Source organism: Mirounga leonina, unplaced genomic scaffold (assembly GCF_011800145.1).
Source record: "Mirounga leonina isolate KUSES-001 unplaced genomic scaffold, KU_Mleo_1.0 Mir_171, whole genome shotgun sequence".
Taxonomy (NCBI): Eukaryota; Metazoa; Chordata; class Mammalia; order Carnivora; family Phocidae; genus Mirounga; species Mirounga leonina.
In genome coordinates this window covers 1,655,279-1,678,458 of record NW_023270436.1, presented here as the reverse complement: position 1 = coordinate 1,678,458, position 23,180 = coordinate 1,655,279, and the positions used below count along the sequence as shown (strand labels likewise).

Below are 23,180 nucleotides of genomic sequence, written 5' to 3'. Positions count from 1 at the left end.
TCTGTAGCTGGATATTTTTTTCTTTAATTTTTAGAAGCTGCCTTACAAAACACCCAGTAGAGTCAGGGTTAAATTATTATCTTACTTAATAACCTCAGAGCCCGTATGTTTCCTATTTTTCCCATGCAGCTCAAAGCAGAAGGGAGAGGTCTCCCCGAGCAGTGTAGAAAGTGAATTAGGATAATTCAGGGGTCATGCCGTCAACGGTTTTCAGCACAACACCTAGCCTGGTTGCCCTTCTAGCTGTGAGGTATTTGGCTTCCAAAATTCATTTTTCCAGTCAGACGGTCTTGTTGAGGGGTTTACACAGCCTAGCTCAATCATGCAGCTGTTAATTTTGCAATACATTTAATTTCGTAACATATAGATCCCCCCCACCCCCAGCTAGAAATGAGATAAAAAATAGAGAGTTTAAAATGGTAAAGAAGAACACGGAGGCCCGTTGGGTGGGTTATCCCCTTGACAGAGGCCGTTGGAAAGCCCGCGCTGGGGTCAGGCCCTGAGAGCTCAGCGCCCTGCCGTACGTCTCCCCCTGTGTGGCAGCTCAAGGGCAGTGGGCAGGTGCCTCTTCAGCAGAGGAGGTATCTGGGCGACTTTGACCCCAACGAACAATAAATGCTTAATCACACTTGGTTTTTATAGTCTTCACTATCAGTCCTGTAAACCATTTACCCCACACTCACACCATCAGGGACATTTGCCATGGGAATGGGGCCAGACGGAAGGGGGGGACGGAGCAGCGAGCACCAACGGGGGCTCATGGCCACTCCGCCTGGAGCTAGCAGGCCCCGCCGGGATTTTCTCCCAGAGTCTGAGCATGGATTCTTGCAGAATTGTAGGTTCCCACGTCTAGGATTAGGGGCTTCCAATGAGAGCTCACAGGGAGAAAGAGTTTATTTAGGTGGTCTTCAAGCTCAAACATGTACCTAAGCGTTTCACTTAGAAGATGGGCAGGAGGCGCTGCTGAAGCCTGTGGACGGAGCTGAAGTTCGGGACAGTAGAGGCTGTCACCTGGGAACCCAGCCCCCGGCCGGTGGAATAATTAGAGTGTCGTTACAGTATGGTACATAGTACATACAAATACAGTAGTAATTGATGACAAAATATTAATACGAACAATTTATTATTTAATAGTCACATCTTGTTATATGATTTTTAACTTAACTAGGACTAAATATTAAATATGAAGCATTAATATTATATAGGATACATAGTATTATAAACATAAATAATACAGTGTGTTGATGTGTAAGTTGTTTATAAGTCTGATGATCGCTGATGCCCGATGTTGTCGCTCTTCTTACATAGACATCGTGGAGGGGAAGGTCAACAAGGGCATTTACCTCAAAGAGGAGAAAGGAGTCACCCTTCTCTACTACGGGAGGTACAAAGCCTCCTGCATCAGCAGCCCAGCACAGTGTGACCCGGATGGTGAGTGGGGCGCCGGCGGGTGGGGGTGCAACCCCATGGTTGTGCAGAGCCTTTGTGGACACAGGGTGGTGGGTGGGAGGGGCGGCAGGGGAGGGGGTGCAGGAGCCTGGGATTCTAACCAGAGATATGTCCTGGACACTGAGAGCTAATACTGTCTTGAGGAGATGTGAGAGCAAACTTTTTAATCTTGTAAAGAAAAACAAAAACCCGCCATAGAAATAGACACGGTGATGTCACATCGGGACTTGGATGGGGCCGTGGCCTCTGTGGGAAGTAAATTGGTGGTGTGGCTCCCACCACGTTATTTCTGACTCTGGGATGTTGACGGTGGCCCTGGGCAGGGCAAGCCTGTGACACTCCTGCTCTGGGCTGGTTTCTTTTATCCCCGGGCCTGGGGGCCGGTGGGGGGCCGCCCCTGCAGCGAGCCATGGGCCCGTGGTGGGAAGTGCGCCCTGGACAAGGCACGTGTAGGCAGCAGAGGAGTTGGCAGGCTCTGCCCTTTTCCCGTCCTCCTGTGAAAAGTGATCTGCTCTCCAGGATCAGAGGTCCAGACAACGGGTATCTGGGCCGCATTTCAAACCTCTGAAAAGTTGTCTGACGTCCAAATCAGCTTCAGGCCTTCAAGTTCCGTTACCCCGGGCAGAATGAGAATATTCATTTTGGGGGAAAAAAGAAAGAGTTTAACACAAGCCTGTCTGAAAGCAAAGGCCGTTCAGACATCCAATGGCCTTCTCAAAACAACGTTGTGATGAACTTGTCATGCACAATTTTGGGACATATGGACTTCATTCCAAGAAAAACAAAAGCTTAACAAGGCAAAAACATGTCGGTGGGGGGGGATATGTTTTGGACTTTGCAGAACCCAGAATATTTAGAAATGGTTTTGAGGTCCAAAACCACGGCCAGGTTTACAAACCCAGCGTCTGAGCCATTCTGGAGTTCGGACAGCCCTATAAACACATCAGGCTTGTTTGTTTCTCTAAATGAAAAACAGCCCCGGCTCAGCTGTGGCCACTAGGAGGGCCTGCGGGGCAGGAGGGCTGGGGGGCCCAGGCCCGCGGGGAGCGGCTTCTCTTGGGGGACAGGTTCCCCGCTGCTCTGGCTCCCAGTGGGGGATCTTAGGTCGTTCGGGAGGTAGGCGGCACGGGTCCCCAGAACTGTGATGATGGGGGCACGTCCGGGACCACCAGCCCTTGCGGGGGCTCCCGTGAAGGAACCACGGGGGTCAGAGCTCTGGGAAGTTTCAGCTGAACTCCGAAACCACAGACTCGGGGCTCTGGGCTGGCTCCCGCCTGTGGCTGTGTTTGGCTTGGCAGGTATGGGGGCTACACAATGTTAACTAGCTGCCAATGTGGAAAAATAGAACTTCCATGTAAATATATGGATTCCCAGTTTCTCTTGAGAAACCACTCCTTCCCTCTGCTGACTCTGGTTGGATAACTGCGTAGCAGCCCCCGTTGTCATGGATACTGTCCCCCAGGCCATCAGGCCCTCCTGCGCCCTTGCCATCAGGGTGCCCGCGGGACACAGAGCATGGTCAGAGCACAGGCTCCGGTCCCAGTTCTCCTGTCTGCGTGACCTCGTGCAACCGCCCCCCTGAGTCCGTGTCTGTCAAACGGGTCAGTGGCAGTCCTTCCTCACGAGGCTGCTGTGGAGCTGGAAGGAGCCACTGGGCTCCTGGCAGGTGCAGCCCGGCTGGGACGGGCCCCCTCGGTGATGGCCCCGCGAGAAGGTTTGCAGCCTCGGCTCCTCTTGCCAGGGCATCCGTCCCAACGAGAACCCCAGCTTGCCTGCTTGGAGAGCAACCCCCCCACCCCAGGGGGACTGACCCACAGTAACGACCCAGCATTATCGATGGCTGACCATGAGACTATCACAGGACCAATCTCATTACACGTATTAGCTCATTCATCCTCAAAAAGAGTGAGACAGACAAGAGCGTGGGGCGGCAGGCAGAGCCGCCAAGTTTGGCTTCATGTCCCCTCCGATAGCGGCTTCTTGTGTGCTGGAGTTGGCTGGAGCCGTCCAAACCATCGTGCGGCCCCTTTCTTTACAGTAGGGCCGGATATAAAATGAAGCCAGGAAGCCTTATATCACCCTTGGCTCCGGGAGATGGGGCTGGCATGAGGCTTCCTGCAGATACCGACGAAGGTTGGACATTTCTCAGTCTGCACCCCTCTGTCTGCATGTCTGCTTCCCGGGGACAGGGAGCCGAGCACGCGTGACATCCGAGCACCACGGTGTGCGCCCCCACGTGTATCCTGCGCTCAGGGCGTGAGCATGCATTTCTGGGTTCCAGATAAACAAGAGTGCAGGCAAAGTCTGCCCAGCGCTTTCCAAATTAACGTCCCTGCAGCGCACCCAGTGTGTGGGACGATTTCAGGTGATGCCGGGCAATTAGAGACATTAATGGCTATGTTTTTATCTGAACACAGATAGCTCATCAGAAATGTGATTTCTGGGCGCCTGGGTGACTCAGTCGTTAAGCGTCTGCCTTCGGCTCAGGGCATGATCCCAGGGTCCTGGGATCGAGCCCCGCCTCGGGCTCCCTGCTCGGCGGGGAGCCTGCTTCTCCCTCTCCCTCTGTCTGCTGCTCTGCCTACTTGGGCTCGCTCGCTCTCTGTTAAAAAAAAAAAAATGTGATTTCCTAGCTACAATTTAGGAAGAGACTTCAGTAAGTCATGAGCTTTAAAAACGGGTGGACTATGAGAACAATGTCAGTAATGATGGGAGGAAAGGGGTGGTCAGGTATGAAGGATTCGGGGACCTGAGATGTGGGGTCTTTCCCGATACATCCATCCCATCCTCCTCCACACGTTTGTCTCTGTTTCTCTAGGGGTTTTTTGGTGGTATTAGTGGACTCAGGCGTATAAGCCATTACTTTTATGATAAAAACTAACATTAAAATGAAGAGCGACCTTCCCCGCTCCCTGTCCACCTGGTCAACTATTTTTATATTTCTTATTTCTAAATTCTCTTGTGGTCCCGATTCATGGTTTTGGCTGATTTTTTGGGGAAAAAAAAGACATTTTTAGGAGCAGAGTTGAAGTCTGAGTTTTTCAAAAAGGAGTAAACAGCTGAGCAGCTGAGCCGCCGCCCCGTGCGCGCCCTCGGCCAGGCCGCCCACCGCCATTTCCTGCGCCCACGGCCGCTCCTGCTGGACCCGATCTCCATCTGCTCTCCGCCTTCCTGCGTTTCTGTCAGCTCACGGGGGTCCTCCCTCTTGGCAAACGGTGCCTGCTGGGGAAGTTTCTCACGGGTACTGGGTGCAAGCTGGGGAAGCTTTTGAGGATCTTTGAAGGGAAGGAGGCTATTTGGATGCCTGGCCATTCTTGGACGTGAAGCTAAGGAAACACAGTCTGTGTTCCTGAAGGACGAGGTGTCTGTCCTTCATTCCCTACAAGCTGTGAGTGCGCACGTGGGGAAACTCGGCGCAGGGAGGGATCCTTCCTGGAATGTTCTAGCACCTGGTTTCACCCACATGTAGACCCTGAGGGCTCAGCTCAGGTGTTCCTTCCAGACAGGTGAGCCCCTCTGTCTGCGCTCCCGTGGCTCACTGCACGTTCCTCTCCAGCTCGTGCACGGCGGGTGATGGCCTGTTCGTCATCCGTCTTCCCTGCGCGGGGGCAGCTCTGTGAGGCTGGGGACTGTGTCAGTCTTGGTCACCGCGGTATTTTCGGGGATGAAAACCAGCATCATAGATGCTTCCTACGTGTCACTGAGCAGATGCATCTAGTCAGGCTTTCGGATGCTCCAATCCCTTCAGACGCTTCTCCATCGTGTTTGACGGGCTGCTCGCCGCTCCGAAAGCGGAGCTTCGTTCTGTCTTCGTTCTCCTCCGACCTGTAGAAGTTCTCTCTGACCTTGGACCACTTCCACCTGGAGTGACTTCCTCCCATTACGTCTGACGCCAGTTCAATTCTAAATCACGTCGGCTGCTCTCAGAAAAGGCGCTCTTGCTGGTGTACTCACCCGCTTAGCTTTGCTCCCTGGTCCACGGGCCCCCCGTTTTCCGCCCCCGCACAGAACTTCCTCCGCATGTAAACACCGGGACGGCCACCAAAGCCCTGTAGCAGCACCTGCAATTCCTTCCCAGCCTTGAGGTGACTTCTCCCCCCTTGTATGAGGTTACTAAATCCAAGAGGCTGCCAGTAAAATGCTCAGCTAGTTGCAGGATGGAGTTTCAGGAAAGAAATTTCCAGAGGCGTCTGGCGGACGCAGGCCGGGCGTGGATCCAGCCGCCATCTTCCTGGGACGGTCTGGGGTTACGGGGATGTCGGAGTGTGTGGAGCGGATGGTCCTCTGGGGAGTATTCACCCGTACGCTCACGTTACAGATGGGGAAACCGAGGCGCAGAGGCTCGCGAGACCTGCCAGAGCTGCACACTGATTTAGGGCAGTGAGTCTGAGTGTCGTTTATCAACCACGGGCAGCAGGGTCACTTGCAGAGATGGTTGAGAGTCGAAGTTCTCGGGCTCCAGTCCAGGACCTACTGACTCCAAATCTCCATGGACGAGGCCCGGGAGCCCATATTTTTAGGCAGGACCTCCAGGTGATTCTCATGGGCCCTGTCCCCAAATTGGCCACGGCTGACCATCCCACAAATGTACTTTGTTTGGTAGTAGTAGGTGGGTCCTCTTGGTGGTTTTTATATTTTAATGAGCTTTCTAAACTGTTTTTAGCCGAATATCCCAGCTCGGGAAATTTGCAGGAACAGCCTCCCACGGTGCTTTAAATAAATTTTTTAAAATTAATACCCAACTCCTATATGAGACATTTCAGTTAAAAAAACTATACTTTCGACTTCTCTTGAAAAAAAATTAGAAAATCTAGCAGTACTCCCACGCACCGGGTGGCAGGTGGTTGGGGTTGAGGGTTCCCAGGGATAGGTTGTACCGTGCTGACCTCCTGGGTCCCCGACACTCTCTGCTGCCTTCCGGGCTGGTTGGCATGCGCCACCACAGCTCACGCTGTCACTCTCTGAAAGCGGCAGTGATTGGGAGCAGAAGTGACTCCCACCGCGCCAGGTGTGTCGAGAAGAAGTGAGAGAGCCTCTTGTTGGTGCGGAGGCAGAAGCGAGTATTTGATCTGGAAAAGGCTTGCTCTGCGTGTGCTGCATGTTGAAAGCACACAGCCTGAGCGTCCTTTGTGAAGCCACCTGGATTTCCTGCTCATGGATGCTGTCCTCCGGGCCAGATGGGCTTTAGAGTTTACAGGCTCTGTCGTGCACGGTGGAGTCTGAGAGAGACCGTCCCGTGTGTCTCTGCTGTCTGTCACTGCATTCCATACATTGCCCATTCTCCTACCATTTCAAGCTCAGATATGCCTGAGGATGGAAATCCTCATCCGTCACGCAGTGTCGGTGGTCCAGATTCTCCACCACTATGACCTTCGGCTCTTCTTCTCTCCATGTTTTGCTCCCGGTGGTGTCATCTCTCTCACTTTCTTTAGCTGTTATTTCTCGTCTTCTAACTACGGACCTGGGAAAAAAAAATAGGATATAGTATTGAAGCTTCACTATCCTCCCGGCCTCGTGGTGCCGAGTCAAAGTCAGATGTTGTGAGGGAGACACTACTCTGGGCCACGGTGTCGATACCTGTTCACTTCCCACCTTAGGAGGAAGACCTCTTGTGTTCATGGACAACCATACGTAGCCATACTCTTTCCTCCTGAGTTGTTCCATGTTTCTGAGGATGAATAAGTAAGTCTTATGAGCCATTCTCTGTGTTTTTTGGCAAGTGTCTCCACAGTCTTGAGAATGGACAACAGTAGATCGCTTGAAAATCGTACCAAGGAAGCATCATGCCCAGACAGACACGATTCTGTTGCCACAGTCCTGATGTGGGCAGAAAGGGGGCACGCCAGTGCCTTGAACTCAGCTTACCCGATGCAGACGATCGAGCCAGCGCAGCGGCAAGTTGGGAAGGTGTCTACACCAGAGAACAGTCCAGGACAGAATCCCTTCCTTTGACTGGTCTGGGTTGAATGATGCAATTATCTACATTTCCAGTCGTGGTGGAATGTTTTTTAAGATCAGTGATTCTTAAGTTTTACTCACTTTAGAACTACTTTTATAATTTTTACCGATATGTGTGTACCGCCTGAACTATTATCGTACTTAGCGTTTTTCTTTAAATTTCACCCACTTGGGTGTAATTGAAAAAGAAACTATGTCCCTCCCACGAATTGAAAACTGGTAATAATTCCCGTAAGTGGGCGACACGTGCGTTACTGACTTCTGCTTGGGGATCAGTGCCCACCGAGGGCTCCACATTTGAGACAAGGCATTTCTTTGCTGAGTGGGGATTAGTGAGCGTGACTTACACGCGATGGATTTTCTCCCTGCTGCCGTCAGAAGAGCAGACAACTGAGGAGGAGGCGGCCTCTCGTGCTGTGATTCGCGTCGTGTCGGGGCGTGTCTCCGTGCTAAAATCCTCTTGGAGCAGGTGTCCAGGACCCTAGGGTGTGCAATTACTCTTAAAAATACGGAGGTAGAAAATGTCATTTTCAGCAGCACTAAGCTGAAACATGGGGACAGAGATTACATTTTAGTGTCTTAGGAGATCAGGGTTTGGGACCGGAGGTGGCAAGCTTGCTGGTTGACCGTCCCCTGGTGTCTGGAGCATTCCTTGGGGATCCAGAAAGCCCACATTCGCCAGCCTCACTCTGCTCCCAGCCTGTACTCCATGGAAGCCCTTGGCAGGTGTTACCCTGTCGGAGCCTTGCACGCCTGGATCCTCTCCTGCCCAGTGGCCGCGCTGCGGGAAAACCCACTGAGAACCCGCTAGTTGGGAGGCCCCAGGACAGCCTCCATTCAGTGACAAATGAAGGAACCAGGGCCCCAGTTCTGGGAGGCCTCTCTTCCCCCCAAAACCAGGAGAACGCGCAGCTTGCCGGCCTGGGATGCGCTGTCAAACGGAACCAGCCAGCTCGGACTAAAGACCTTTTGGATCCCGCAAAGGCTCTTCCTCTTTCTAAAAACCTTTCTGTTTAGAGGTGACCATAGATAAACATGGAGCTGTAAAAAGTCACACAGTTCCTGCGTTCCCTTCGCCCATTTTGCTGGTGTGATTAACGAGGGGCCTTGCAGGTCCCGGATCGTGTGTGGGCCCAGGGTGATCACGGGCGTCCTCCGAGGGCGCAGAAGGGCAGAGTCCAAGAGAGACATGCGCAGGTGGCTTGAATGGGGAGCGAGGGACTTGAGCCAAGGGATGCAGGCGCCTCCAGAAGCGGAAAAGGGAAGGAACACGTTCTCCTCTGGGGCTTCTCGAGGGAAGGAAGGCGGCCCTGCCAACACCTTGAGTGTAGCCCTGTGAGACTCTCGCCTCCAGAACTGGACGAAAGTCAGTGTGTGTTGTCAGGAGCCGGTCAGTTGGGTGGTGATTTGTTGCGGCGGTGGTGGGGATCCAGGCTGGGGCACAGCCTCGGCCTTCCCTCCAAGCCTCCTCACAGTCGGAGGCCCCCGCGCTCCGCTCCTCATTCTCTGCTCTTTCCCCTCCCCTGCACGTGCTGCCACAGACGCAGGTTACTGGGGTTCCTTCAACGCTCCACGGTCCCTCCCTTGTCGGAGAACGCCCCTTCCTTCAGATCTCGCTTCCGCTCTGGGAAGCCGCTCCAGGTCTTCAGGTCAGATGGCCCCCGTGTCCCTTCTTGACACCGAATCCAGGGGTCACTGCAGAGACCCCCGTGTGACTGCGTTCCATGTCTGTCTGTCCCTGGCCCTGCACGGTGGTGAGTACCAGCTGCCCAGGGACCCTGTGGGTCTGTGCACCTGTCTGCAGCCCCTTGCTCAGCCACCCATAAACATCTGCGGGATGAATGAAGGAAGGAAGCAGTGAGGGTGCTGCTAGGGACCGAATGTTTGTGTCCCTCTGCTTTCATGGGGTGAAGCTTCTCCCTAACGGGATGGCGCTGGAGGTGGGCCTTTGCAAGTGGCAGGGCTGGGGGAGGCGCTGGGGGCGGGCCCCGGGTGGGACTAATGCCTTCTGCGCGCACGCCAGGGGCCCGGTGAGGGCACAGCCGGGAAGAGGGGCCTCCCCAGGGACTCCAGCTTCCAGAACGGCGAGAAACTGTTGATGCCCCCAGTCTATGTGTTCTGTGGCAGCCCCGGGACGGGTCTTCTCCGAGACCTGAGCTTGGCGCTGAGGTTACGCTGGTGTTACTGGACTTGGATGCCCTCAGTTTCCCACTCCAGAACATTCTTGAGCCTGCCCTTCTGGTTCAGGGTGACTGTCGTGCAGACTTGCTCTCAGCAGGCTGCCAGGGCCTCCAGTGTATGGACAGACGGCTCTCCCTCGTGTCGTGGTCTCACTTGGGCGGCGGCTACCTCCGGCTGGACCCAAGTACCTTTGTAAGTGGGAGAGAATGGAGGGTCTGCTTGTGTCCCCTCCCCTGTGGCGGCCGCTCTGGTATCCTCCCCGAACCCTCGACCCAACGTGCTAGTCAGGAAGGAAGGAGGGAGGGAGCCCTGTGCACGTCCTTGTGGGGTCCGCCAGGTCAGTGTCAGCCGAGAGTCATCGTAAGCAATAGAAACTCAACTCAATTAGGCTTAAGCAAAACGGGGGTTTACTGGCTCGTGGAATGAATGGCTCCAGGCAAGACTGGGTTTGGTTAGCTATGCTGTGCAATGCAAAACACCAGCTGGTGTCTCTTTTCCCAGTTCCGTGGGCTGGCTGGGCTCGGGGCCTTGAGCAGCTGCGGTCAGAGAGCAGCCAGGCCCGGGGTCGCCGAAGGCTCCCTCCCTCTCGCTCTGGCCCCCCTGGGCTCACCTGTGTGGCCCGGACTTCTGTGTCGGCTCAGAGCTCCAAGAGGCAGAGCGGAAGCTGCGAGACAGGTGGCAGCTGGGGCTGGGCCAGGGTCACTTCTGCCGTCCGCCCTGGGGCAAGTCAGGCCCAGGGCAGGCGGGGAACTTGGCTCTGAGGGTTGGTGGAGAGTGGCGGGGTCACGTGGCCCGGAAGCACATGGGATGGGAGGCATCGCGGCCCCTTTGAGACACTGTCTGCCTCAGGCTGGTGCAGGTGCTCAAACACCCCGGCAGAAACACACCTCTCTCCGCGCTCAGACTCTGCTGGGGAGGGCACCCCAGGTGTGAGAGCGAGGTCGGTCCTCACCCTGGGCCCCGCGGCGGCGGCTCTGATGGAGCTGGCCCGGGCTGCGTGGTCGGCAACCCCCCAGGCTGGAGGAAACGGGGGTGGGCAGGGGGGCTTGGCTCTCCCAGGGGACACACAGGTGCTGTTCCTGGGGGGGGGGTGCCTGGATGCCACGCCGGCCATGAGGCCTCCAGGTGGCTGTGATCTCTCCACTTACAGCTGCTTGGGTCCACTTTGAACCATGGGCATGCAGGACACGGCGCTGAGCCCCCCTGCCGGGAAGGGCTGCTCCTCTACCTGGGAAGACCCCGGCCCCACCCCTGCCAGTTGCCCTCCCACCCTCCACAGAGACACAGAGAGGGCAGCATGTTCACCAGGACCTCCTCGCTTGGCCCGGGGCTTTGCTGTGCATCCTTTTCTTGCTGCAATTCCGAGGATCCCTGTAGTTTCATGCAGCGTGCGCGCGCTCTCCAGAGCACACGTGGTCTCTGGGGAGAGTGGGACAGCGCCGTGATTACAGTGCAGATTCCGCAGCCACCCTGCCCAGTTCCAATCCTGCCTGCTGCCCGCTGCGTGGCCTCTCTGTGCCTCAGTATCCCCACCTGTAAAATGGGGACACCGATCACACCCGCTTCACAGGGGTGTGAAGGATCTTAGAACAGTCTTTTTTGCTCCTGGGAAGTTCCCATTAAATGCTCGTGATGGTGCTTCTCTTTATCAAGTGTTTTTACATAGTAAGGACATGAATTTCTTGACTGTTAAATGTATCACACGTAGTTTTTTCTTCCTGGATGGCCAGTTGCCCTCTGATGTTGTTACGGTAAACTATTCACGTTGCAGAATTTTGTATTTCTGCGCTCGATTGCATCTGTCTCTTCTTGTGGCATCTGGATGATGTTTTCCTTTTCTTTTTCTGGGTCTTGTTGAGGAAGACCTCTCCTCATTTTATCTTTTTGGGTAGACTCAGATTTAATGCTCAGATGAAGAAAGAAGTGGGGAATCAACTTGTCAATCATCAGAGTTCCTTCTTTTCCCTCCCGCTTGTTTCTTCCCTGTGCTGATGACCCGGGGGCCTGCAGCCGTGCTCCTCGGGGACGCCGGCACGAGAGGCTCCCTGTGAGCTCCTAAGACTCTGGGAAGAAGTGAACGGGTGTTTAGAGATAAAGCTGTCCTGTAGATAGGAGCGCTTATTGTGCAGTTACACGGACGAAAACGAAACGCTCGCCCTACAGGCAGCGTCGTCTGCCTCGCGCCCACCTCACCTAACGCCAAACCCCTGCCTTATTTGTGACAGAAAGACGTTTGGCCAAGAGGGATTGAATAAAAGGAATTTCTAAATGCAGCAAAGTGTTTGGAAAAAATTAACTTCCATGAATCCTCTGGGAATTCGTTTCACAACAAAAATTTCACAATGCATGTGTTTGCTTCCTGGTGAAAAGGGTCGTTCCTGAGCGCGGGGAGGCTCCGCGGGAGGCTCGGTGGGCGGGCCGCGGTTTGTGCTGGACTCTGGTCCCAGGCCGCCAGGCGGGTGGGAGCGGCTGGGCCCCGAGCACGGAGCGGGCTCCGGGAGGGTCCTGGGACCACCGAGGCCTCTGAGCAGCCTTCCATCCCCAGTCCCGTCCTTCGGGGCACTTGGGGGGCTCTCTGCTTTCCTCGGGAGCCCTAAGCACACACCCCTATGAGGTGGAGTTCTACTCTAGCTTCTCAGAGGTTCAGAAAGTCCAGGCCTCTGCCATTATTTTGAGGTTCCTCTTAGATTAAAAGAAATGGAGAAATTCCAGACCAGGATTATAAAATTATGCTTTTCTACGAGCTTCTCATGAGCCAAATTAGGGCTTGGAACCCACAAAAGCATAATGCAGTCTGATCGTCACAAGACATTCGAAGAATTTGTAACAAACGTGTCAGTCCACAGGCGTTACCGTCAAGGTGGCTGGTGACAGGACGCAAGTTTATATGTGATGGCAAATGTCTGCTGATTCAGTGACTCAGGCTGGGTCCATAATCTCATTTGAAGATAAGGCCCAAAATCTAAGTTTGGTGCCATGTGTATAAGTAAGGCCCGGGGCAAGTGGCCGTCCACCCCTGTCCTCGCGCCCCGAGTCACGGGCCTCTTTGGATCAACTCTGGGCACTGTCCTGTCCCCGCCAGGCCAGACTGGGAGCGGTGGGGCAGCCGGGACGGTTTCCCACACGAAGTCCACGCGGGTCGCTAGCTCAGCACTTACCGTGCGTGTGCACTCTGTCTCTCTCACGCGGACGCACCCACACGCACGCACAGAGTTTACTCATGTGCAGGGAAAGAGTAAATCTCACTGGAGTCAGCCCCGCAGGTAGAGGTGGTCTGCGCTCTGGAAGGCAGCGGCGGGCAGCCTAACATGCAGCCGAGCCTCCGGCCAGCTCCGGCCCCCATGTCCCCTCCCCGAGGAGCCCGGCGCCCAGGCCCGCAAGGGGACTGTGGGCTGGGGTCTTCCCTGCCAAGAGCTGGGCCTGCGCTCAGCTGAGACGCAGCGAGCACGGAGCTAGCTGGCTCAGCAGCGTCTGAGCAAAGGCCCTTCAGTCCACACGGTGCAGAACGGGGTGTCTTGAAAGGAAGTCTAGCTGCAGGGCCCCGTGGGCCGCCCTCTGTGCCTCTGTTGGAAATTACTATCCTAAATGTCAAGACCCTTAAAAGCGGGCTTCCCCTTTGACTGGGAATTCCCCACTAGGAACTTAGCCTAAAGGATAGAATATGACTTTTGCCAGAAGATTTAGCTTCCAGTTTTGTCTGGGGAGTAAGAAGTAGAAGGAAACCGTGCCGTCCCGATTTAGAATATAATGCCATGCAGAGACACCATGAGTATTTATGGCTGTCGGAAGTTCGAGATGCAGGAAGTGTTTTTAAGATGTGGTTTATAAGCCAGTATGCAGGAGCTGGTTCCCTTCTTCGTAAAATATGCTTGCAGGGAAGGTTTTAGGAGGAGTTACCGTAAAGACGCTTCTGGACGAAAAGGAGGAGTAAGAATAGGATGGTGTAGGTTACTGATACTTGCGGGCTCTGGGGCTGCAAGGTTTGAGCTTGGATGAAGCTTGATGCTGGTCTGGTGACCTCAGGCAAACTGGCCTCAGGGTCTTCATTTGCATAATGGGGACGATAACCTGGTTTTCATGATGTTGAAGGAGATAATTCGCTCAGAACTCTTGGGAAGGGGTCCAGTACTCTGAGCTTTTGATAAATACGGCTTATTGTTATTGCCTGTGTTTTCTGAATTGAACGTGAGTTGTCTCTAGAATGAGAAAAAAATGGCTTTTCACATGAAAAGTAAGGAGTGGAGAGAACCACCTGCTTCTGAGGGGGCCCCTTCTGCTGTCCGTCAGTCCTCACTCACCCTGTCGCCTTCCTTCCCTCAGGGGTCACGTTTTCCTTCTTCTGGAAGGCACGAGGCGAGCAGTCCAGACCCACCCCTTTTGCTTACGGGGGGCAGGTCATTTCCGACGGCTTCCGAGTCTGCTCCAGGGGCGGCAAGGGCTCGGTGGAGCTGTACACGCGGGAGAACGCCATGACCTGGGAGGCCACCTTCAGTCCGCCAGGTAAGGGCCCGGCCGGGCCTCCGCGCTCCGGGCTTCCCTGGGGACACCTGCCGGAGAGGGCCTGCACTCCCTCCACCCCCGCTGTTCGCCTGCCTCGGGTAGCCTGACACGTGGCCTCAGCTTCCGTGTCCTAGAGGGAAGGTGCCGATGGGACGTGCCCTGTGCACGGTCTGGAGCATGAAATTCAGTAGTGCACGCCAGGTGCTTAGCATGGTGCTCACTGTTTCTACTTCTCCCTCCCTTCCCCTCCCATTCCCTCCCGTTCCCTCTCCTCCCCTCCTTCCCCTCCCCTCCCCTCCCCCTCTCCTCTACTCCCCCTCATTGTCCCCCTCCTCTCTCCTCCCTCCTCTCCTCCTGCTGCCTCTTTCTTCTTCTCCTGCTCCCTGTCCTTCCCATGCCCCGCCCCCCCACTCCCCCACCCAGTGGTATAGACTTGGCAATATTTAGAATAGGATGCAAAAATTTTCTGGAACAGAGGCTGAAGACAAGGGGAGGAAGGGTGGTCTGGAGGAGAGGACTTGGAGCCGTGGGGAGGGGTGCTCTGGGACAAGTGGGGGCAACATTGGACTGAGTAGACGTTGGAGAGTTTGCAGGTGGGTGTTGTAGGGCCTGCATGGCTCTGGAGATTCCTGCTTTCTCTGTGGCATGAGATCGGGTCATGCACTGGGCACGAGTCAGAGGCCTGGGGCAGGAAGCTGGGGGAGCAGAGGGTCCGAACTGGAAACTGGACAAGGGAGAGAAGAGTTGGGGTGATGCTGAGGGGGAGCCCAGTCCAGGTCGGGGACTAGGAGGGAAGCACGGAGAGGGAGGGGGCAGAATGAAGGCCTCCGGTAGGAAATGATATCTTTGAGATACTTAAGGACAATTCATTTTCTGACCCATTTAAAGAAGAGGCTGCGTGTCTCAGTTGTTAAAAGACAGGGACGACTCTAGAGCCAAACAGGCTGGGTCAAGCCCTTCTCTGTACCATCATGCTACCTGTGTGAGCCGGGAGCCTTACTCACTCACCCCAAGCCTGAATATCCACCTCGCCTCTGCAAGAGGTCGGGGAGAATCTTGCCTGTTTGCTTTCTCTGATCCCAGGCCAGGAAGAATCTCTGCCTCCCCTCCCCCCATACAGAACTGCCTGTACCTTGTTCATGGTGCTTATCATGTTCTACCCAAGGTCAGGTTCTTCTGTAAGAGTCTTATCTCTGTGCTCCTCGGGGCTGACACGTATGGAGCACCTAATAGGTTTCTTCTATTTTCTATTATTCTATTCTTCTTTACCTCATATTTTAAGGTAAAGTCTACTGAACTCTCTTTTTCCACCCAGGGAAATGGGGAGAATTGTAAACATTTCTGCCTGGCAATACATTCTTTGTTCATTGAAGAAATCTGTTATTCTTGCTTTAAGCTCAAAGACAGTAATACTTTGGACCCATTTAGGACCCAAGTGCTCTCCAAAGACTCAAAATTAGAAAGCTGCACAATCCTGAGCAAGAAAGGTCCTGAGTAATTGCTGGGTGATTGGTTGATTTATAGAACTTTATCTTTTTAAAAAATTATTTTTCGTCATGGTAAGTGTAGTCTTTAATCCCTATCACCTATTTCACCCAGCCCCCAACCCCTTCCCCTCTGGTAACCTCTAATTTGTTCTCTATAGTTAAGAATCTGTTTCTTGGTTTGTCTCTTTTTGTTTTGTTTCATAAATTCCACATGAGTGAGATCATATGGTAGTTGTCTTTCTCTGACTTATTTCACTTAGCATTATATTCTCTAGCTCCATCCATGTCATTGCAAGGGGCAAGATTTCATTTTTTATGGCTGAGTAATATTCCATTGTGTGTGTGTGTGTGTGTGTGTGTGTGTGTGTGTGTGTGTGATATCACATCTTCTCTATCCACTCATCTGTCGCTGGACGCCATTTCCGTGATTGGGCTATTGTAGATAATGCTGCTATAGACATCAGGGTGCATGTATCCCTTTGAATTCATATCTTTGTGTTCTTTGGGTAAATACCTAGTAGTGCAATTGCTAGATTGTAGGGTAGTTCTATTTTTAACTTTTTGTGGTACCTCCATACTGTTGTCCAGAGTGGCTGCACCAGCTTGCATTCCCACCAACAGTGTAAGAGAGTTCTCTTTTCTACACAACCTCGCCAACATCTGTTGTTTCCTGACTTATTAATTTTAACCATTCTGACCAGTGTGAGGTGGTATCTCATTGTGGTTTTGATTTGCATTTCACTGATGATGGGTGATGTTGAGCATTTTCTCAAATGTCTGTTGGCCAACTGGATGTCTTCTTTGGAGAAATGTCTGTTCATATCTTCTGCCCATTTTTTAAATTGGGTTATTTGTTTTGGGTGTTGAGTTGTATCAGTTCTTTACATACTTTGGATACTAACCCTTTATCTGATATGTCATTTGTGAATACCTTCTCCCATTCCATAGACTGCCTTTTGGTTTTGTTGAATGTTTCCTTTGTTGTGCAGAAGCTTTTATTTTGGTGATGTCCCAATAGCTAATTGCTGGGTGATTTAAGATGGTGCCTGGCTCAAGGTGATCCATGTCCTTTAAAGGGCTGCCTTGTTCCTTCCAGAAGCAGGCCCATGAGATGTCTTAACACAACACTTGCAAAACAAAGTGAGACCCTTTGTGGGGCAAGCTGCTGTCAGTCTGATGCACATTCTGCTTATTGGTGACTCTGGTTCTCCTGCCAGAGAGAATGAGCCAGGAGGGTGGCCCTTCCATTTTACCACCATGTTGGTTAATATCACCCATACTATGTCAGAGCAGAGATGGATACCAACTGCTGTGGGCTGAATCAGGCCCTCAGATAAGTTTATTAGATAGGTTTTATTGACCTGCACTGTGATGGCCCAGGCAGGACTAAAAAAAATTTTTTTGAACAAGTTATGGCCATTAGCTATTATTTCATTTAATTTAAAATAACAAAGGGTCTCTTTGGACTGCTTCTGGAATTTTGGGGATGAGGTAGTTTCTTCCCTGTGCTTCACAGGGCTGAGGAAAGTGAGAGCTACATCACGAGCCATATGAGGGCTCACCAAGGTTAACGGTGACTAATCATCTCAAGAGCGATGTGCTTAACAACTGGGAGACACATGCATGGGGAGCTCTTCCCACATCAGCAGAATAGTGATCTTTGCTCTTTCTAGGTCCCTACTGGACTCATGTCCTGTTTACATGGAAATCCAAGGAAGGCTTGAAAGTCTACGTCAATGGGACCTTGAGCACCTCTGACCCAAGTGGCAAAGTGTCTCACGCCTACGGGGAGCCCAGCGTCAACCTCGTGATAGGGTCTGAGCAGGACCAGACCAAGCGTTATGAGGATGGAGCTTTTGATGAGTTCATCATCTGGGAACGGGCCCTGACCCCGGACGAGATCTCGATGTACTTCACAGCCGCCATTGGTCAGTGGGCATGTGGGGGAGGGCTCGGGCCAGCTCTGGCCGTCTCTGGAAGGGCAAGGCTCCTTCTGTCTGCCTCCCTTACTAGCACTTCTCCCTCCGCACTCTCCTGAGGTGGCTGTCTGTGCTGCAGCTGTGAGGCATCCTAATGAACCTCATAAATACAGCCATTTCTCTAGAGCACCTGTTCCCTAAGATGGAGGAACTGGCAACTTAGAGGAGAGACACTGGGATGAATATCCTGCTGGTCATCAGGGGGTTTCGAGGTGTACATGATGATTACAGACAACTTTGGGAGCAGATATTCCAGGTCCATTAATGCATTTGATCAACAAATGTTCACCAGGGGCCTCCTGCATGCCAGACTCTGATGGGGCCTCAGGGAGCCCCAAGGATGCCCCTTCTTGCTCAGTACAGAGTGGTTGTTCAGAGACAGGGCCTGAGGGACAGGCAGCCTGGGCTCAAATCTTCACTCAGCCACGACGAGCCGTGGGCCTTGGGAAGTCACTCTTGTTGAGGTAAAATTCACGTAACATAAATTCAACCGTTTTAAGGTATATGGTCCAGTGGTACTTCCTATGTACATCACATTATGCAGCCCACCGCTCTGCTTTTAAAACAGTCTCCTCACCCTGAAAGGAAATCCAGCACCACCAGCCATGGCTCCCTGTGTCCCCCTCCCAGCCCGTGGCCACCACTGACCCACTTCTGTCTCTACAGAGTTTCTTCTGGGTCTTCCATGCACATGGACTCCTGCACTATGTGGCTTTTTGTGCCTTACTCTTTCCCAACCACAGCATTCTCCTTTGTAAATGGATGGAAACAGTACCACCCAGGCCCCGTGGGGCGGGGGCTACGCAGACACAGCGTGACAGGCGTGAGGCCTCGGCACAGTGCCTGCATGTGGCAGCTTTTTGCAACGTTTTCACTGTTTTTAAGATTAATGCTTACTTTCCCTTCGGTCCGTTTTCATTCTGCCAAGTGAACACACTGATTCTTTAAGATAAAATCATCTGCCAAAGAACGACAGTCGCTCAAGCATCCGTTGGCTGGCCACCGCACTGGTTGGATGCCACACCAGTGAAAGCCTGCCCGCCCCGGTTCTGACAGTGAACCCCTCAGCTGTTAGGACCCTGTGATTACGCGACAGAAAACACGACTAAAGTGACTTATGCCAAGAAGGGAATAAACAATCTCACACAACGGAAACAATAGAAAATCTGCTTCAAGACCAGTTTGCTCTAGGTGCTCACATGTGTCACAGGAATTTCTGTGTTTGACTCGGCCTCCTTCTTGTGGTGCCAACATGGCTGCCATTCCTTCCAGGGTCCCCTCCCCATCCTCAGCAGAAGACAAGGGGCTTCTCTTTTCTGTCATCTGCTGCATCTGGCCAGACCGATCCACGTGTTTCCCAGGAGCCAAGTCCTCCTGCTGGGGGTGCAGAGTATGCTGACGGCCTTCAGCCTGGGTCCTAGTCCAGCTCTGACACGGCAGTGGGGTCAGCCGCATCTAGACCTGGAGGAGAGGGGACTCCCCGGCGCCGACTGGGGCTGCCGGTCTTGGGAGCAGGCACGGCCGCTGTGCGTGCAGGAGGTCTCTGTCCGTGGCAGCCTTTGAGACTTCCATTTTTCACTGAGAAAGTGGAATTCATTCCTTTCATACAAGCGACATAAGGACAAAATATAGGTCCTGTACAATAAAAAAATATATCAATCTCCTGCATTTTATAGCCTAAGATTCAGAGATTTGTCACTCCGAGACCAAGACGACATCTGTATTTGTGTTACTGAGAGCCTCAAACAAATCCTGCCTTCCTGCTACTTTACCATTTTATTAACACCAGAAAGAGGTGTCACTGTTTCTGGCTCTTGCAGCTGTCCCAACAAACCCTGTCCCCAGGACATCCCAGGGCTCAGGGACGGGGAGCAGCAGCCCCACATACAGCACAGCGTTTCAGGTCACCTCGCCCTCTGTGCCCTGTGAAGGTGGTGTTTGATTTTGGGGGGATTCAGGAGAGGTGTTGCTTCACACTTGTGTGTCCCAGGGAGCACATGCGTGCATCTTTGCTGAACCAGAACTAGACCCATCAGACCCCGTATTACTTGGGGACTTGGTTCTGAAGACAGGTCACGTGACATGAAGCACATACAGAGGAAATGACTGGAAGTCCCCTGCACTGCCCCATGTGAGTCGGTCCGTCAGAGCCAGGTTTAAGGCAGCCGCGTGCAGACAGACATCTGGGCTGAGGTCCAGCCTGCTCTTAGCCCAGGTCAAGGCCCTGCTGGGGCTGGTCCGTAGGAGGCAGAACCTGTTCTTTGCATAAAGCCCGGTCTGCACACGAAGCATGTGCCGAAAGCAGGCATTTTTATGTGTGACCTGTCCAGAAGGGGGGGTCCCCTTCTAATCCATTAGCCAGAGCAGGCCACATGCGGTAGCCTTTTCTAATTCATACGAAGGCAGAGTGTTGATCACTCATCACCTGGTCAGCTTTGCCCCAGCACTACAGTGGATGGCCACTCCCCAACAGGGACCAGAGGAAGTAGAAGGCTGCATTCAGAGTCTGGCTTTCCAAGTATGTATCTCTGAACACTGGCAACACACCCACCCAACCAGATGCCCACAAAGTAAGAGCCCTCTGGGACCTGAGACTGACAGAGGACACGAAAGAGTCTCCTTTCTTCTCTCAGCCCCACAGGGTCATCAGGGGTGAGGGTGGGCAGGACTGCTGGGCTGATCCTCTCTACTGCACTTTATTTTGTGGACTCACGTGAATTATAGTTGGATTCAGTGTGACTCTTCTGTCACTACTGGGCACCTGAGGAACAAATGTCACTTTGACTTGGGGAACAGAATGCTTGGGGCTCTAGCACTCCAGGCAGTGTCTCCCCTTCTGTGTCTGTCCCCAGCTACCCAGCCCCACCCCAACCCAGGGGGCCGGGTACTACTGGAGCTAACTAGGGGTGATGAGGTCATTTCCTTGGGCCACCCCAAGCAACCTTGAGGGATTTTCCAAAAATGAGGTAGAGTATCTAGTCAGTCTGTGTTCTTACCAGGAAATGCTAAATTAGAAATCATTGGTGGAAAAAAGGCGGCGAAGAGCAAATATGGCTTATCTTTGGTGCTGGATGTCCTCATTTATCTGTAATCATTTATGATTAACCAAATGGAGTCGAAAGAAGAACTAGAATCCTCAGGGTTGAAGGGGCTCAAGAAGACAGTTCCCCCCCCCCCCAACTTTGTTTGTCTTGCTCCAGCTGTCTGGGAGGGAAGGCTTGACCGGATGGATTGTTTGTCCTAGCCCAGAGATTAATGGCCCTCTGTATTCCATCTCCAACTAGTCCAGATGCAGTGGAAGGCGATTACTTTTGGTTCTCTATTTATTTGAAATCGGTAAATGCTTGTATAAAATCATCATTTTATATGACTTGCATGAAGGGTGTTCAAAAGCAATTTGAAAGATAAATAGAAAAGTAACGTGACCTGGGAAAATCCATACAATCTGCCCATTAAGCTGATTTATTAGCCCTTTATCTTTCCAGCAGCATTCCTACTCAAAACATTCTCAGACTGTCTTAGATGTGTCTGAAGCTGAAGAGTTCTGAATAAAGACAGGGCTTCCTTAGGGTGAAAGACTGACCATGTTTCAGTCCTTAATGAAGTGTTACTGATTCTTTCCAGGAAAGCATGCTTTGTTGTCTTCAACGCCACCAAGCTTCTTCATGACACCCCCAGCCAACACCGTGGTAAGCACACGCATTGATCTCGGCCCTCCTTCTTGTTGAAGCCTTTCTGCTTAGCCTGTGTGCCAGGACTGAATTCCATTAGACAGTCTGGCTCTTCTTATTGGCAGTATAGCGTCTGGGAAGCAATCATCCCTGGAGAAGCTAACTTTGGCACTAATTCTAGATGCTCAGGCTGCCTGAAGGGAAAGCCCTCTGCTTCTTGTGGTCTGTGGCCTCAGGGGTCAAAAGGAAGTAAACCAGACTGCCGAGGGACATGAACGCTGAGACCGTCTCCTGGGCAGGTGGCACAGTGAGCGGAGAGCAGGGGGACCGATGCTCGTTTTCTCTTTGTGCCCCTTCTCCCGATGTTTGAGGGAAGATCAATCCATACAGAAACGTTCTCCTCTGGAATTAGTATTTGTAATCACACCACTTCATTTGGGAACTCTAAGGAACAGTGAGGTCACAGACGCTTGTCCCATCGGTGTGGGTTCAAACCCCAGTTCCACAAGTATTTCTGGGTAAGCCTCCCTGTGCTTGGTTTCATCTCTCAAATGGGTGCGTTCTTGAAGTTGTTGAGAGGATGCAAGGTCAGTATGTTAGGCAGTCGGAAAAGTGCCTCCTGGTATGGAGCAGGTGCAGCTGCCATCGGCTCGGGGCTGTAGGCGGGCACACTGAATTCCCGTGGGACTTCTTGGCTTTCATCCCTAGCTGAACGCACGCCTGTCATTTATTTTAGATGCCCTCCAACGCTTACCATCCCATCGTAATCAACTTGACAGAGACGAGAAAAAACTTCCAGAGTCCAGGATCTGTACTGAATCACCTGCGAAATGTGTCCCTCAAATTACCCAAGAAGCCTCTCTCAGAGGAAACGGCGTTGAACCTCACCCAGGTAAAGCTATTTGATTTCTGTGCCTGGCCGCTCAGGGATGGCAAACTACCAGATCCTGGCCCGCAGGCCTGCTTTGCTCAATCTGCACAGAGTTATAGAAAAGTCAGGAACTTTTACATAGAAGTCTGGGTTACAGACTTCTCATGAACAACCAGATAGGGTGGCCTCTCCAGCCAGCTCTACCCAGCTTGCTGGGGCCTCCTTCGGCTCTGCCTCAGCTCTTCATGGTTCCCATCTCCGCATGCACCTGGCCACTGGCCATCTGGGTGTGCAGCTCCAGTTCTAAGCCTGGCTGCCTCCCTTGGCAACAGAAGGGTGGGACTGGGCCTTGCGCAGGTGCAGCCGTGGGACCCTAGACCTCGCTCTGCACACGTTGTGACCCACAACGCTGTGACTTGTAGGGCACTGGGAATTGCCCAGGTCACCTAAAGCACCTCGTGAACATGCCATTTACGGCTTGGAATCAAGGTGCGGCTGCTTTTCACTCTCCTCCAAATACTCTCCAGGTCAAGGCAGACGCGGATCCCGGGCAGGTACAGGTGGAGCTTCGGGGTTCTTGGCCGAGGTGGAGAGACTGAGCCGGTTCCCCTGGAAAGTGCAGCTTATGGGTCCGAGCAGGGTGCAGGGGGTGGCTGCAGGGCTGGATTTCCCTCAGCAGTTCCTCGCCCTGCGCCCTCGGTCACCCCGCTTGCCGCGATGTGGGGGAGATAGCAGGACACTCAGCTCGGGGCAGCCCCATGCATTTGTGCGTACCGAGAACAGTGGCACTAGGTGAGCGTTCTGGAAGCTTCTTCACTCTGCCTGGCTTGCTGGCTGAAGGCAGACCTGAGGAGTGCATGAAAGCTGCTCCGGATGCCCGGGCACGCCGGAGTGGAAGGAGGGCCCCGTTCGCCCTCCTGCCCCCGCAGGGGGAAGCGAGAGCCGGCTTCTCAGGCATCTCCGTCCATCCCTAGGGCGCGCTGGGTTCCGGGGCGCTGTCCCGCAAGGCCTCGGGGTGCGGAGCACACGCGGACGGCCGAGTCCTAGACCTGGTCCCTGGGCCCGGCACCTCCCCCCCCCGCCC

General features: G+C 53.1%; 1 protein-coding gene across 1 annotated transcript in view; it reads left to right on the top strand.

The window, feature by feature from the left end:
* Positions 1 to 23,180, top strand: part of ADGRD1 (adhesion G protein-coupled receptor D1) — a 127,609-nt gene that overhangs the window by 12,903 nt on the left and 91,526 nt on the right. The window contains exons 5-9 of the mRNA XM_035016701.1: positions 1,309 to 1,431; positions 13,909 to 14,088; positions 17,249 to 17,503; positions 21,179 to 21,243; positions 21,962 to 22,117. Coding sequence (XP_034872592.1) covers positions 1,309 to 1,431; positions 13,909 to 14,088; positions 17,249 to 17,503; positions 21,179 to 21,243; positions 21,962 to 22,117 — 779 coding nt within the window. The remainder of the gene's footprint in view (positions 1 to 1,308; positions 1,432 to 13,908; positions 14,089 to 17,248; positions 17,504 to 21,178; positions 21,244 to 21,961; positions 22,118 to 23,180) is intronic.